At 35.5% G+C, this 16282-nt stretch overlaps 1 protein-coding gene across 1 annotated transcript; it reads left to right on the forward strand.

The window, feature by feature from the left end:
- Positions 1–4171: 4171 nt before the first annotated feature.
- LOC308436699 (olfactory receptor 2B11-like) lies at positions 4172–5104 on the forward strand (the record flags this gene model as incomplete). Its single annotated transcript, XM_080937694.1, has 1 exon — positions 4172–5104. One exon carries the CDS (start codon positions 4172–4174, stop codon positions 5102–5104), a length of 933 nt encoding a protein of 310 aa, XP_080793820.1.
- Positions 5105–16282: the final 11178 nt, after the last annotated feature.

A 16282-nucleotide genomic window follows, 5' to 3' on the forward strand; every position in this document is an offset into this window, starting at 1 on the left:
AGAATAAAAAGTTTCCTTTTGAGTTATTGATTGGAGTTTCCCAAGAGACTCTCCAAATATCACTGCTATTTTGGTTACACCCCAAAGGTAGAAGGTAAGTCCCTGTTGCTGAAAACACCATGCAATACAGTCACAGAAACTGGAGGATCTGAAAGCCATTTCCCGGAGAATCAACTTCCATAGTACCAGAAGACTCTATGTAATCTTCCAAGGGAAGGAAACAATCACTTGAAGATCACCTTATGATGTTTATGAATCACAACAGCAACTAGTATGACAACATAAACCTGAGAGAAAAATAATGGCACATAAGCCTTGATAGTAAAAAATATCTCTCTAATTTGTCTTAGTCTATTTTTAATAGGTTTTCACATGATCCATTAGTTATACTTGGGGTTTGTCAAATGGGACAGGAAAAGAAATTTAGCAAAGGAAATATTTTAAAATAGGTGGGAAAAGATTTACAAAACAATGACAACAATGAATCTATATGTGTTTGTAATGTGTTAATTAGTATAAGGCTAGCACTAACAGTAAGCCTATTCACAACACAAAGTCTGAAGTAACATAGGGAAGTGTGTGCAAACCAAATGTACTCTGTAGAAAGGAGAATTTATATAGAAGCTCGTAGAAAGTAATGAATGGACAAAACCACTACTATAGGAATTGTGAACATATACCACCAGAGTTTCTGCTTGGGCAGCACTCCAAACAAGCTGTCCTTTTACTGTCTATGCTTTCTCTGAAGGTTTCCACCATCTATGCTCAACAAGAAGGCAGATCATGCTTCTTCTAGAATCAGTACTGAGAGGTACAGATTTGATAAAATTCAAAAAACAACAACAACAACAACAACAAAAAATAACCCAGTGGATTGGGTGCTAGAGGAAAGGAGCATAGAGCATAGCAGTGAAAAGGGGACACAAAGATATTAGTGAATTCCTTCAAAGGAAAGACCATGAAATAGGTGGACAAAGTAGAAGGTGGAATTGTCCTTGTACCTATTATTCTAAATGTTTAATTTATTTTTCAAATTAATGTACATTTGGATTATTAAAAGTTTGTCATATGTATTGAAATATTCCAAGTGCTACTGGATTCATAATGATGTGGTGAGGACAGAGTGAGTATAGTCATTGTTGCTAGATACATTGATTATGCATGAACTCATGGAGTCAGAATTCTGAAACTGTTGCAAGGTCTATGTAAGCAAGTTGTAAGAAGAAAACTGTAAGAATACATAGTAGTTATTATTTAGTAAGTAGCAAGCAGATTGTTTTCATACCATTGCCTTTTAATTGTGATAAAATACTAAATAGTTAGAATTTTTTGTATTGGTAGATTATTTACAGTGGGTAAATTCAGTGCCTATTATTTTATTATTCTCATGGCTTTAATTATCCTTCTTTCTTATAATAGAGATAATTAAAATCTTAACATTTTATATTATATCCTATAAGAAGGTAATATCCTATAATAAATTCCGCAGGATAACTGATTCAAACAAGCTCATCTTTAACTGTGTACCGTTTAGTAGGTGTTCAGTGTGTTGAAATCAATTTATTTCAAATACTTTCCACTGCAGAAAAAGATTGTCTTCTTTTCTCAGCACAGCAGGGCAAGAGCTGTGTATGAGAAGCATGTCCTTGGAGAGCCCTTTCTCAGGGAACTTTCTCTGTCTAGTCACAGAGGAAACAAGTAGTCTGTGAAAATAATACACAGGACTCTGGGGAATAACAAAGAAACCTGATAACATGAAAGCCTTCTTGATAGTGTCTATTATTGTTTCCCTAACTTGAGTTCTTCCTCCTTTTGACTCCTTTGTGTAAACTCAATACCTGAGCGTTCTGAAGCAAATTTTCAACTCTCACCTTCATACTAGACTCTCTCTGTCCTGTAAAAAGAAAAACTGAAATATTTTCCATTATAAATATTTTTAATGCAAAGAGAGTTTTTTTAAAAAAAATAAGGTAAGTGAAGAGACACCTGTAGTGACAGACATGCAGTCCTAGGAAAGGTGGAGAGTGTGGGCAGCAGTATCTAATTAGTACACAGGAAAACCTGCTTTATTTCAAAAAGCTATTCATAAGCTTTGGTTGTGTGGCTTTAGAAACAACTAGACTTTAACTTGTAACATTTCTTTCTCAGTCTATCACTGAAACAAAACTTAGAAGCCCTTAAGTTTCTATAAACACTATTTCTCAGATGCTGATTACCTGAGCAAACTATTAATGTTTGGTCATTTGATCTTATGAAAATATGTTTAAAATAAGATTAATGTTGTTCATGTGTTTCATCTAAAGCTCTAAAGCTTTAGATGCTATTATACAAATATTATTTAATGAAGGGTGTTTAAAAATGAAGACAGCTTTTTACAATCTACAAGCCCAAAGTATGGTAAACATAAACAAAATGGTGTGACTCATCAAACTAAATATAAATATGATATGCTGATATGAAAATGCAAGCAGACTTATGGACAGCATGTCAACACAAACTCAGCCTACATTTGATCAGTGATTTTAAACACTGACTGCCTGTGAGTTGAAAATGTGCCACATCGCTGAATAAGAAAGTTAAAGCATATTTTTTTCTCTTATTCCAGTCCACTCATAAAATTCATTTTATTTCCCCTCCCCAGGGAGATCCATACATCTCCCTTAGACAACTCCTCTTTATCTAACTTCCCTGGTTCTGTGTATTGTGTTTTATTCTTTACTTAGTTAATAGAAACTTACAAGTAAGTATATATCAGGTTTGTCTTTTGTGGTCTGGGTTGCCTTACTTGGGATGATTTTTTTTTCTACCTCCATCCACTTTTTGTTGAACACCTAATAGTAGGAGTGAGGTGTCTCTGACTTTTTTTTTTCTGCCTGTGGGACCCTTTTTTCTACTGAGTGGCCTTGTCCAGTCTTGATGTAAGGGTTTGTGTGTAGTCTTATTACATCTTTTTCTCAGTGGTCATTGATATCACTGGGAGGTTTGCTCGTTTCTGAAAGGTAATAGGAGCAGAGATATAGGGAAAAGAGAAAGTATGTGAGGAATTGGAAGAAGGAAAGAGGAGGTTATATATTAAAATACAGAAATAAGATTCTCTTATTTGGAAACAAGTCATAAAGAATTGTAAGAGTGGTAAAGGCTTGTTAGAATGATTCTCCCCCCCCCTTCTCACACACACACACACAAACACACACTCATTAAGAAGTTGTTTGACAAAAGATTGTTGGAGTTAAAATATATTTAAATTATCAATGTGAATAACAAAAACAAATGTGTTCTAGATTGTCGACCATATTTTTATCATAAAAAGAGCATTGAACTCAGCTGATAAATAAATACATCTAGAAGAATTAATAATAGTTTATAAGAAATTATTGAAAGTCAAAACTTCCACTAAATAGTTATACAATAAAGCACATACACTACACAAAAGAACAACACTGTAATTGAGGCTTAAATCATTAGGCTTATAAATAGAAGCTTTTTAACAACTACAAATATGAAGAAAAAATGTCAATTGTGTTTTAATTACTTGCTTAATCTCAAGTACAAAAAGAAAGTTTGTATATATCTCAAATTTATTTGTTACATATTCAGAATATTTGTCAATGTAGCCCAGAAGATAGAAACTGACCAGCCAATTTTTCATACTAAGATCTCAAAACAATTACTTCTAACTTTTCTGACTGATTCCTGGAAATATTTCTATATTTTAGTAATGCCTTTATAACTACTCTTAAAATTAGCTCCTCACCTTTTTGTTACAAGTATAGTCAGATAATCCAAAACTTCCTTTCAATTTTTGTATCAGTAGTAAGAATTAAATGCCCACTTGCCAAATCATTTTTGTGTATGAAGGAATATGCACGTGTATAAATGTGTTTGCATATATGTTTCTATTCTGTGGATATGCTATTCATGTAAAGTACAGAACTGGGATTATAGAAATTTGTATCCCTTGCCATCATTTTTATCTAAGTACTGAAGATAAAATCAAGTTTCTCAATATGGATTAAGTTCTCTCCTTACTATCATCCAAGATATTTTGAATGGAATGCTAATCCTGGTTTTCATAGTCATAACTAATTAGTCATGGGGCTTTGCTATTCCTATAATACTAACTTTCTTGATAATTCTTTACTATAGGTAAGTCAGATAGCAGAGAATAACGATGAGCAATAAAAGTCACCCAGAAGAGTTTATTCTACTTGGTTTTGCAGACTGTCCTTGGCTGGAACTTCCTCTGTTTATTCTTCTTCTGATAACATACCCTACAGCCATGATTGGCAACATTGCCATCATTCTGGTGTCCACCTTAGACCCTCGTCTCCACAGCCCCATGTATTTTTTCCTCACCAACCTCTCCTTTCTGGACATGTGCTATACCACAAGCATTGTGCCTCAGATGCTAACTAACCTTGGGGGCTCCACAAAAACCATCAGCTACATGAGGTGTGTAGTTCAGCTTTATTTCTTCCACACAATGGGGGGTACAGAGTGTGTCCTCCTGGCTCTTATGTCCTTTGACCGATACGTTGCCATCTGCAGACCTCTGCACTACACTGTCATAATGAATCAGCGTAACTGCCTCCTATTAGTGTCCACCGTGTGGCTGACTGGAATTTCTTATGCTGTGTCAGAGGCCACCGTGACACTGCAATTGCCTCTATGTGGCCATAATATAATGGATCACTTGGTGTGTGAGATTCCAGTTCTGATAAAAACTGCTTGTGGTGAAAAAGAAACAAATGAGGTTGCTCTGTCTGTAGTATGCATTTTTCTTTTAGCTATTCCCCTGTGTTTAATTCTTGCCTCCTATGCTAGCATTGGCCATGCTGTCTTTAAAATCAGATCTTCAGAGGGAAGGAAAAAGGCCTTTGGTACATGTTCCTCTCATCTCATTGTAGTTCTCTTGTTCTATGGCCCAGCCATTAGTATGTACCTTCAGCCTCCTTCCTCTATTACAAAAGACCAACCCAAGTTCATGGCTCTCTTCTATGGAGTGGTAACTCCTACTCTGAACCCCTTCATCTATACTCTGAGGAATAAAGATGTGAAGGGGGCATTAGGTTACCTATTCAGGAACATTTTTATGTCAAAGTGAATGCTTATAACCCTTATACAAAACAGTCGACAAGCTAGAGGCTTTTTCTATAATTCATTTCCTGTACAAAACTCATCTTTCTTTTGTTTTGTACATGCTCTTATAAAATATGTCTTGTTAATTGTGTTTTTTTACATCATGATAAGCAATGGTTAATCTTGGATAGTATTAAACATTATGGATGCTCTGCTTAGAAAAAAAATGTAAAAATCCATGATGTTGGTACATTTAGAAACAGCTACTTTATTGGTGTTAAAGCAATCATTTAGTTTATAGTACAATTATGATGTTTCAACCTAATTGTCATGAAAACTAATAGTAAACATTCATCCACATTTTTTTGAATTAGTCACTTGTGAAATAAATCCTTACGTTTTTTCCAATTCTTGTGGGAAGGCTGACTATACACTGTTAAGTAGGAGCTGCTTTTACTACACTATTCTGTTAGTTTATAGACTTTATTTATGTGGATGTTTTTAAATACCCTGTTAATTTTTCTTAAACATTACTGTGCATGTATGTTATGTGAGAAACTGAGGGACTTATTTTTAAATACCAAAATAGTATGATAAAAGATAAAAATATTATTTTCTTAGACGTTTATTTTAAATATCTTGATCAGTTAAGTAGTAAAAATGTAATATAAAATGACTGCCTGGAAACATTTATATTCATATACTTGTACCTAGATAAACTATATTGCTAAGGCATGAAAGAGTTAATAATTTGTAATTTGGGTTGAAAGAGAAGTTGCATATTTATTTCTACAATATGAGTTTTTATAAAAATATAAATTTTATATAAGGATGTTCAAAATATACATCAACATCAGTTGAAATATCTAAGACTTTTTTAGAACCAACACTGAGAATTTATCTCTTATCATGAAATCAGCTAGACCTTATTATATCAAATTAATGGCTTATAAAATTATATGGTATTGGATTAATTGATGAATAATTAAATAAGGTGCATAATAAAAAGCTAAATATGAGTTGAAAATGTAAGACGTGCCAGTTTTCTTGACCTTGATACTTAAATTCTTTACCAATATTTGTGGATTACCCATAATGGCTTTATATCAGGATAAGCTACTACATTTAATACCTTTCTTCCAGGTCTGAATATAGTATTATCCATTCCATAATACTGTATTTCTTGCCAATAAGTGAATGAGTTTAAAGCAAAATAACCAAAATGAAATTAAGTTTGGGATGTATATGATCCACATATGCATCTTGAAGTCTTTTTTCTACTAAAGTTTACTGTTCATCTGCTAACTTTTTTAGGTGTAAATATAATGTTATTGTGCACTGTGTGACAATTCAAATTCTCATTTCATTCTCACATATATGTGGTTGCAGTACTTATTCAGAGATTCTCCTGTTTCAAACTTGTGTGAATATTAGCTATTCAATTGTTTCCTGATTATATCAATAAAGTGTTTTTTAAACAAATAACGCTTTTAAAATTTTATTTAATCTTTTTTAAAAGTCTAGATTTTATTCCCCTACCAGTCTACCCTCTGACTGTTCCCCATCATATACCTTCTATCCCCATCCCCATGACAATACCTCTACTCCCGTCTCTGAGACCTCCCCATTCTCTGGGGCCTCCAGTCTCCTGAAGGTTAGGTGCATATTCTCTGACTGACCAAATCCAGCAGTCCTCTGGTGTCTTGGAGGCCTCATAACAGGTGGTTATGCTGCTTAGTTGGTGGCCCAGTGTCTGAGAGATCTCATAGTTTCAGGTGAGTTGAGACGACTGGTTCTCCTACAGGTTAGATTTAAAAGTTTGTTGACTTATTTTAAAACCCAAATAATCAATTGAACCTCCTCCCAGTAATTTTCTTTTAGGAGCAATCTGTAACTTCTAGCATGGCACAATTCTTTCTGTTTCCTTTTTTTTAAATGAAAAACTTTATTTTCAAAAACAAAGGAAATGTACAAATTTTTAAGCACTTTTGCATAAAAGTATACAAATACATTTTTTAAGGTTGTAATTAAGTATTTGTGGGTACATATACACACACACATAATATATATATATGTATATATATATGTAACAATAATATAGGAAAAGAGGCTATTACTTGGAGGGGATAGGAGAGAAACTAGAAGGGGCTGGAGAGAGGAAAGGGAGATGTGATACAGTTCTATTTTAATTAAAATATGTTCCCTTTTTCTGTTGAACTTCACACAGTCTGAGAGTTGTTTCTGGGGTTTTCAGAGCTTTCTGGGATTAGTATCCTATTATCAGTGACTGCATACTATGTCTGTTCTTTTGTGACTGGGTTATCTCACTCAGGATGATATTCTCTAGATGCATACATTTTCTTAAGAATTTTGTTAAGCCATTGTTTCTGATAGCTGAGTACTACTCCACTGTGTAAATGTACCACAGTTTTTATATCCATTCATCTACTGAAAGACATCTGGGCTCTTTTCAGCTTCTGGCTATTATAGAGCTGCAATGAACATTGTTGTGCATGTGGCTTTGTTGTATGTTGGAGCGTCTCTGGGGTAAATGCCCAGAAGTGGAATAATTGGGTCTTCAGGTAGCACTATGCCCATTTTTCTGAGGAACCAACAGACTGGTTTCCATAGTGGTTGTATCAGTTGACAACACCACCAACAGTGGAGAAGGGTACCACTTTTTCCACATCCTCAACAGCACTGGTTGTCATCTGAGTATTGGCTCTTGGCCAATCTGACTGGTGTGAGGTGGAATCTCAGGGTTGTTTTGATTTGCATTTCCCTGATGGCTAAGAATGTTGAGCACTTCCTTAGATGTTTCTAAGCCATTTGATATTCCTCGATTGAGAACGTTTTGTTTAAGTCTGTACCCTATTTTTAATAGGGTTGTTTAATTCTCTGATGTCAAGTTTTTGAGTTCTTTGTAAACCTTGGATATTGGGCCTCTATCTGATGTAGGGTTGGTAAAAATAATTTCCCACTCTGTTGGCTGCCGTTTTGTTTTCTTGACAGTGTCTTGAGCCTTACACAAACTTTGCATCTCATTAAGTCCCATTTGTCAATGCTTGAGCTTAGAATACAAGCCATTGTTGTACTATCAGAAAATTTTCTCCTGTGCCTATGAGTTCTAAGGTTTTCTCTACTTTCTCATCTAATAATTTCAGTGTACCTGGTTTAATGTGGAGATCTTTGAGCCACTTGCACTTGAGCTTTGTACAAGGAGATAAGAAAGGGTCTATTTTCATTCTTCTGCATTCTGAGTGCCAGTTGCACCACCACCATTTGTTGAATAGGCTGTCCTTTTTCCATTGAATGTTTACAGCTCTTTTGTCAAAAAACCAGGTGACCATACAAGTGAGGGCTCATTTCTGGATCTTCTTTCTATTCCATTGATCCACGTGCCTATTTCTATACCAGTACCATGCAGTTTTCAGCACATTTTGCCTTGTAATATAGCTTGAGGTCAGGGATAATGATTCCCTCAGATGTTTTCTTGTTGTTGAGGATGGATTTCGCTATTCTAGGTCTTTTGTTATTCCAGATGAAACAGAACAGTGCTCTTTCCAACTCAATAAAGAAAAGGGGTGGAATTTTGATGGGGATTGCATTGAATCTGTAGATTGCGTTTGGTAAGATGGCCAAATTTTTAAAATGTGGACCTTTCCAATCCATGAGCATGGGAGATCTATTTTCTGAGATCTTCCTTGATTTCCTTTTTTAGAGGATTGAAGTTCTTGTCATATAGCTCCTTCAGTTGCTTAGTTAGAGTCACACCAAGGTATTTCATAGTTTTTGTGACTTTTGTGAAGGGTATCTTTTACCTAATTTCTTTCTCCACATGTTTGTCCTTTAAATATAGAAAAGCTACTGATATGTTTGAGCTAATTTTATATCCCGCCGCTTTGCTAAACTTGTTTATCAGCTGTAGGAGTTCTCTGGTGGAATTTGTGGGGTCACTTAAGTACAATATCATGTTGTCTGCAAATAGTGATGTTTTTACTTCTTCCTTTCCAATTTTTATCCCTTTGATTTCCTACTGCTGTCTAATTGCTCCGGTCAGGACTTCTAGTACTATGTTGAATAGGTGGGGGAGAGTGGGCAGCCTCGTCAAGTCCCTGATTTTAGTGGGATTGCTTCAAGTTTCCCACCGTTGAGTTTGATGTTGGCTGTTGGTTAGCTGTATATTGCTTTTCTTATGTTTAGGTATGGGCCTTGATTCCTGTTCTTTCCAAGACTTTTAACATGAAATGGTGTTGGTTTTTGTCAAATGCTTTCTCAGTATCTAGTGAAATAACCATGTTTTTTTTTTGTTTGTTTGTTTTGTTTTGTTTTGTTTTTGAGTTTGTTTATATGGTGGATTACATTGATGGATTTCCTTATATTAAACCATCCCTGCATCTCAAGGATGAAGCCTACTTGATCATGATGAATGATCGTTTTGATGTGTTCTTGGATTCGGTTTGCAAGGATTTTTTGAGTATTTTTGCCTCAATGTTCATAAGTGATTTTGGTCTGAAGTTCTCTATCCTTTTAGGGTCTTTGTGTGGTTTAGGAACAAAGGTTATTGTAGCCTCAAAAATGAGTTAGGTAGTGTTCCATTGGATTCTATTTTGTGAAATAGTTTGGAGAGTATTGGTATTATGTCATCAATAAATCTCTGATAAAACTCTGCACTGAACCCATCTGAACCTGGGTTTTTTTTTTTTTTTTTTTTTTTTTTTTTGGTTGGGAGGCTTTTGATGACTGCTTCTATTTATTTTGGTGTTATGGGATTATTTAGATGATTTACCTAGTCCTTGTTTAACTTTTGTAGCTTGTATCTGTCGAGGAATTCATCCATGTCCTCCAGATTTTCCAGCTTTGTTGAGTATAGGCTTTTGTAGTAGGATCTGATGATTTCTTAAATTTCCTCAGTTTCAGTTGTTATTTCTCCACTTTCCTTTCTGATTTTGTTAATTTGCATCCTCTCTATTTGCCCTCTAGTTAGTCTGGCTAAGGGTTTATCAATCTTGTTCATTTTCTCACAGAACCAGCTCTTGGTTTTGTTGATTCTTTCAGTGGTTCGTTTTGTTTCTATTTGGTCTATTTCTGTGCTAAGTTTGATTATTTCTTGCCATCTACTTCTCTTGGATATATCTGCTTCCTTTTGTTCTAGAGCTTTCAACTGTGCTGTCAGGTTGCTAGTGTATACTCTCTCCATTTTCTTTTTGGAATCACTCAGAGTTATGAGTTTTCCTCTCAGTACTGCTTTCATTGTATCCCATAGGTTTGGGTATGTTGTGTTTTCATATTCATTGAATTCTAGAAATTCCTTAATTTCTTTCATTATTTCTTCTTTGACCCTGTTATTGTTTAATAGAGCATTGTTTAGTTTCCACGTGTATATTGGCTTTTTGTTGTAAACCATTGCTTTTAAAGAACACTACCTCAAAAGTTTGTGGGTATGTCATTTACATAAGGCATCAAAGTTCCTGTTTGACCTTCTATTCCCACATTTAACTCATCTCATGATTTGTTTTATCTAAGATAACTTTTCAATAGCTAGAATCTGTATATAAACCTTTAAAATTAGAATTAGCCACTCTATATTCAATTCTTATTGTGATATGATAGGTACATTAGCTCCCATATCTATCAAATCTTCTATTTTAGTACCTTTTATTTGCAATTTTAATTTTGTTCTCTCATCACTAGCAACAGTTTGTCAGAACACACATTTCCAGTACTTCCAAGCCCCCATTCTTTCTACATGAGTGGTTTTACCCTTGATTTAAGGAAACAGTAAGAACTGAGAAAAAAAAAAAAACATCATCTGCATTAAATTGCAACTTTCATTTTACATAGACTATAAATTTTGATTTCTCACTTGTAATCTTCACCTATAAAGCCTGGGTGCATAATTCATCTTTGCAAAGTCAATCTACTTCTTCCAAGAGCATCTGTATAATACCCTAGGACAAAGGATCATAAACAATAAGAGCTCTTTTATAACACAAAATTTTCTGTGATTGAATGAGATGTTTACTTGTGGCCAAGTCAAGAGCTCTGCTGCTTGTAGTGTGCATTAAAGCACCTGGCATTTTGAGATCTGAGACCTTTGGTGACTTGTTTACAGTTTCTTTGCAAGTAACCATATTTCCTGCAATTAAAGCCCTGGACATTTTGTCATCATGTACCTTTAACTATAGGTTTGTGGAAAAACACTGCTATTTGAAGTCAAAGCCTACCATTGCCTGGATAGCTTTTCGGAGCTCTTACATAACGGAAAACTCACTTCATTAACAGAGTTACTCCTTCATTAACAAGAGTTACTCCTTGTCTAGGATATTCTTAGCCTCCACACTCACCTCTAACTACGTAATGTCATATAGCCTCAACTAGTTTATAGGATCAATTTTCTTCCTCCTGTAAAAACCTATTCAGCCAGCACCTGAGATTCCAGAAACTAGCTTCCCCATGCTAATGAGGTATGCCACAAAGCCTAAACCCCAAATTCATGACTTTTGCCCATTCTTGATGTTCCTGTCTTCAGTCCCTCAAAATGTTATAAGCCTTTAATCAACCTAAGTAAAATTGATCTGCTTACTGTCAAGCTGTATTGAAGTGGTGATTTACTATATGTACGTACAGGGCTTCTGAACCTCCTGTTCAACAACTCTGCTACCACTGCCCTCATGGAGCAGCATAACAGCTACCAAACTCCAAAAGCAGGGAAACCCACAAAACTTAACCTATTGTTTCAACATGGTACATGTTAGAGCCAATATTGGACATATCCCTTATTCGTTCATCCATTGGCACTACTTACAGCTTTAATGTTCTAATAATTTTACAATCAGTATTTGAATTTTCAAACACCAAGGTCTCTATGAACACTTGCTTGTGTGAGAATCTGATTTGGCTTTGTTCATAGCTGAGACTAATCTTCGTAAAATTTCAGTAAAGGCTTCTCTGGCGCCTTCTATAATCTTTGTAAATGAGGTATGCTGTTTTACTGTGTTCCTCAACTTTCTCCAAGATATGAAGACATCCACATCTGGATCTTGCCAGTAAACACTTCTTGGCATTACCAGTGTTGTTTGGGTTTGGTGGCTGCATATGAGGTGGTTCTTCATGTGAGGCAGTCTCTGGATATTTTTTTCTTCAGTCCCTGCTCTTCTATTTGACCTTGTATTTCCTCCCCTGTTTTATTCTTTTATTCTAAGGACTGATGCATCCACATTCTAGTCTTCCTTCTCTCTGAACTTCATAAGTTCTGTGGATGGTTTCTTGGGTATTCCAAACTTTTGGGGCTACTATGTGCTATGAGTGAGTACATACCATGAGTGTTTCTTTCTGACTGGATTACATCACTCACAATAATAACTTCAAGATCCTTCTATTTGCTTAGAAAATTCATGAACTGGTTTTTAATAGCTGAGTAGTACTCCACTGTGTATATGTATTACAATTTCTCTATCCATTCCTCTATTGAAGGACATCTGGGTTCTTTTCAGCTTCTGGCTATTATAAATAAGGCTACTATGAACATTGTTGAGCATGTGTCCTTGTGAGATGTTGGAGCTACTTTTGGGTATATGCCCAGGATTGGCAAGTGAAGGATCTGTATGACAAGAATTCCAAGTCTCTGAAGAAGGAAATTGAAGAAGACCTCAGAAGATGGAATAATTTCCCTTGCTCATTGATTGGAAGTGTCAACATAGTAAAAATGGCCATCTTGCCTAAGGCAATCTACAAATTCATTGCAATCCTCAGCAAAATTCCAACTCAATTCTTCATAGAGTCAGAAAAAAAAAAACAATTTTAAATTTATTTATAATAATAAAAAAACCCAGGAAAGCAAAAACCATTAAAAAAATCACTTCTGGGGGAATCACCATTACTGGCCTCAAGCGGTATTATAAATCAATTGTGATCAAAACTGCCTGGTGTTGGTACAGGGACAGGCAAGAGGACCAACGGAATAAAATTGAACACCACAAGATGTCTACAAGAGCAGTTTCAAAACATCCATGAGAAACTTCTGAGTTTGTAATTATATCAATGCCATAGACTCTGATTTCTCATTAGAAGAAATGTAGGACTAAAAAATCCTTATCATCTACCCAAAAGTAAACAACAGATTCAATATGATTCCCATCAGAATTCTAATACTATTCAGCACAGAACTTGAAAGAACAATGTATGCCCTTGCATGTAGAACAGACACTCAGGCCATCTGCCATCAGGAACAGCAGAGATCCAGGAACAACAGACCTGGCGAGACCACTGTGCAAGAAGCCGGGGCATAGTGAGGTCTGAGCTGAGCACCCAGAAAGCACACGCCCCACATTGGTTCAGGGGAGCAGGAACTCTGCCATAGGGACTCAGTTTCCACCTGGAGGGCCCTTTCATGCAGAACAAATACACAGGCCATCTGCCACCAGAAGCAGCGGAGATCCAGAAACACAGGCCAGGTACACGGGAGAGATGGGAACCAATCACTGAAAAAAAGACAACAAGAGGAAAACGAAAGAACATACCACAGGGAAACCAAGAAAACCTGGAACACCAGAAGCCAGCTCTACTATCACAGCAAACAGCAGAATGCTAAACACTCCAGAAAAAGAAGACTTAGGCCAGAAATCATACCTCAAGATGATAATAGAGATCCTTAAACAAGAACCAGAGGAAAAGCATAAAGAAATAGAAGCTTTTAAAGAAAAAACAAGAAAAACACTCAAAGAAATCAAAGAACTAGAGAAAAACAGAACCAAAGATATGAAGGAATTGAAGAAGGAATTTAAAATGGAAATGGAAACAATAAAGAAAACACTAAAGAGACAACCTTGGAGGTAGAAAACCTAAAAGAAATAAGGAGTAACAGATGCAATCATGTCCAACAGACTACAAGAGATGGAAGAGAGAATCTCAGGGGCCGAAGACAACATTGGAAACATAGACAAAATAGTCAGAGAATACACAAAAGCCAAAAACCTCCTAACCCAAAATACCCAGGACATCCAGCACAATGAGAAGACCAAACCTAAAAGTAATAGGAATAGAAGAGGGTGAGGAATATCAACTAAGAGGTACAGTAAATATTTTCAACAAAATCGTAGAAGAAAACTTCCTTACCCTTAAGAATGAGATGACGATGATCATAAAAGAAGCCTACAGAACTCCAAATAGAGTGGACCAGAAAAGAAATTCCTCCCAACACATAATAGTCAAAATGCCAAGTGCCTAAAGCAAAGAAATAATACTAAAATCAGTGAGGAAAAAAGGTCATGTAACATATAAAGGTAGATCAATCAGAATCATACCCGACTTCTCAATAGGGACCATGAAAGCTAGAAGATCCTGGACAGAAATCATGCAGACCCAACGAGAACACAAGTGTCAGCCCAAGCTGCTATACCCAGCAAAACTATCAATCACCATAGATGGAGAGACCAAGATATTCCAAGACAAAACTAAATTTACACAACATCTGACCACAAACTCAGCACTACAAAGAATTATAGGTGGAAAACCCAATACAAAGAGGGAAACTATATCCTACTAAAAGCAAGAAAATACCTAAGCAAGAAAACCAAAAGAAGAAAGACATACAGGCACAATACTACCTCTAAAAGCAAAAATAGCAGGAAATAGCAAGCACTATTCCTTAATATCTTTTAACATAAATGGACTCAATTCCCCAATAAAAAATATAGGCTATCAAGCTGGATACATAAACAGAATATAGCATTTTGCTACTTACAAGAAACTCATATCAGAGAGAAAGACAGACAATATTTGACAGTATAAGTTGGGAATAAAACCTTCCAAGCAAATGGCCCCAAGAAAGCAAGCTGGAGTGGCTATTCTAATATAGAATAAAGTAGATTTTCAACCAAAAATTATCAAAAAAAAAAAAAAATAAGGAAGGACACTTTTTGCTCATTACAGGGAAAATTTGTCAGGAGGAACTCTCAATCCTTAACATATATGCTCCAAATAGGAGATCACCCATATTCATAAAAGAAACCCTACTAAAGCTCAAAAAATACATTGGAAATGACACAATTATAGTGGGAGGACTCAATACCCCACTCTCATCAATGGACAGATCATGAAATGAAAAACTGAACAAGAATACAGGGAAAATAGCAGAGGTTATGAACCAATTGGAATTAATAGACTTATAAAGAACGTATCATCCTAAAACAAAAAAATACAACTTCTCAGCACCTCACGACACCTTCTTCAAAACTGACACAAAATAAGCCTCAATAGATATAAGAATATTGAAATACTCCCAGGCATCCTATCAGATAACCATGGTCTAAGGCTGGTCTTTAATAAGAACAAAGAAAACAAAAGCCCATATACACATGGAAACTAAACAATGTGCTATTAAACAATAGCATGGTCAAAGAAGAAATAAAGAAATTAAGGATTTTCTAGAATTTAATGAAAATGAAAACATAACATACCCAAATGTAATGAAAGCAATACTAAGAGACAAACTCATATCCATGAGTGCTTCCAAAATAAACTGGAGAGAGCATACACTAGCAACTTGACAGCACAGTTGAAAGCTCTAGAAAAACAGGAAGCAGATATACCCAAGAGGAGTAGACATAAAGAAATAATCAAACTCAGAACAGAAACTGACCATATAGAAACAAAAAGAACCATTCAAACAATCAAAAAAAACCAAGACCTGGTTCTTTGAGAAAATTAACAAGATTGATAAAACCTTAGCCAGACTAACTAGAGAACAGAAAGTATACAAATTAACAAAATGAGAAAAGAAAGTGAAGACATACCAACTAAAACTGAGGAAATCCAAAAAATCATTAGATCTTACTACAAAAGCCTATACTCAACAAAGCTGGAAAATCTGGAGGAAATGGATGAATTCCTAGACAGACTGTAGATACTAAACTTAAACCAGGACCAGGTAAGCCATCTACGTAATCCCATAACACCTAAAGAAAAAGAAGCAGTCATCAAAAGCCTCCCAAACAAAAAAGCCCAGGTCCAGATGGGTGAAGTACAGAATTCTATCAGACATTTATAGACGACCTAATACCAATACTCTCTAAACTACTCCACAAAATAGAGTCAGATAGAACACTACCTACCTCATTTTTTGAGGCCACAATGACCCTTATTCCTAAACTACAAAAAGACTCTACAAGGAAAGAGAACTTCAGATCAATCTCACTTTTAA

Source organism: Micromys minutus, assembly GCF_963924665.1.
Source record: "Micromys minutus genome assembly, chromosome: 25".
NCBI classification, from domain to species: domain Eukaryota; kingdom Metazoa; phylum Chordata; class Mammalia; order Rodentia; family Muridae; genus Micromys; species Micromys minutus.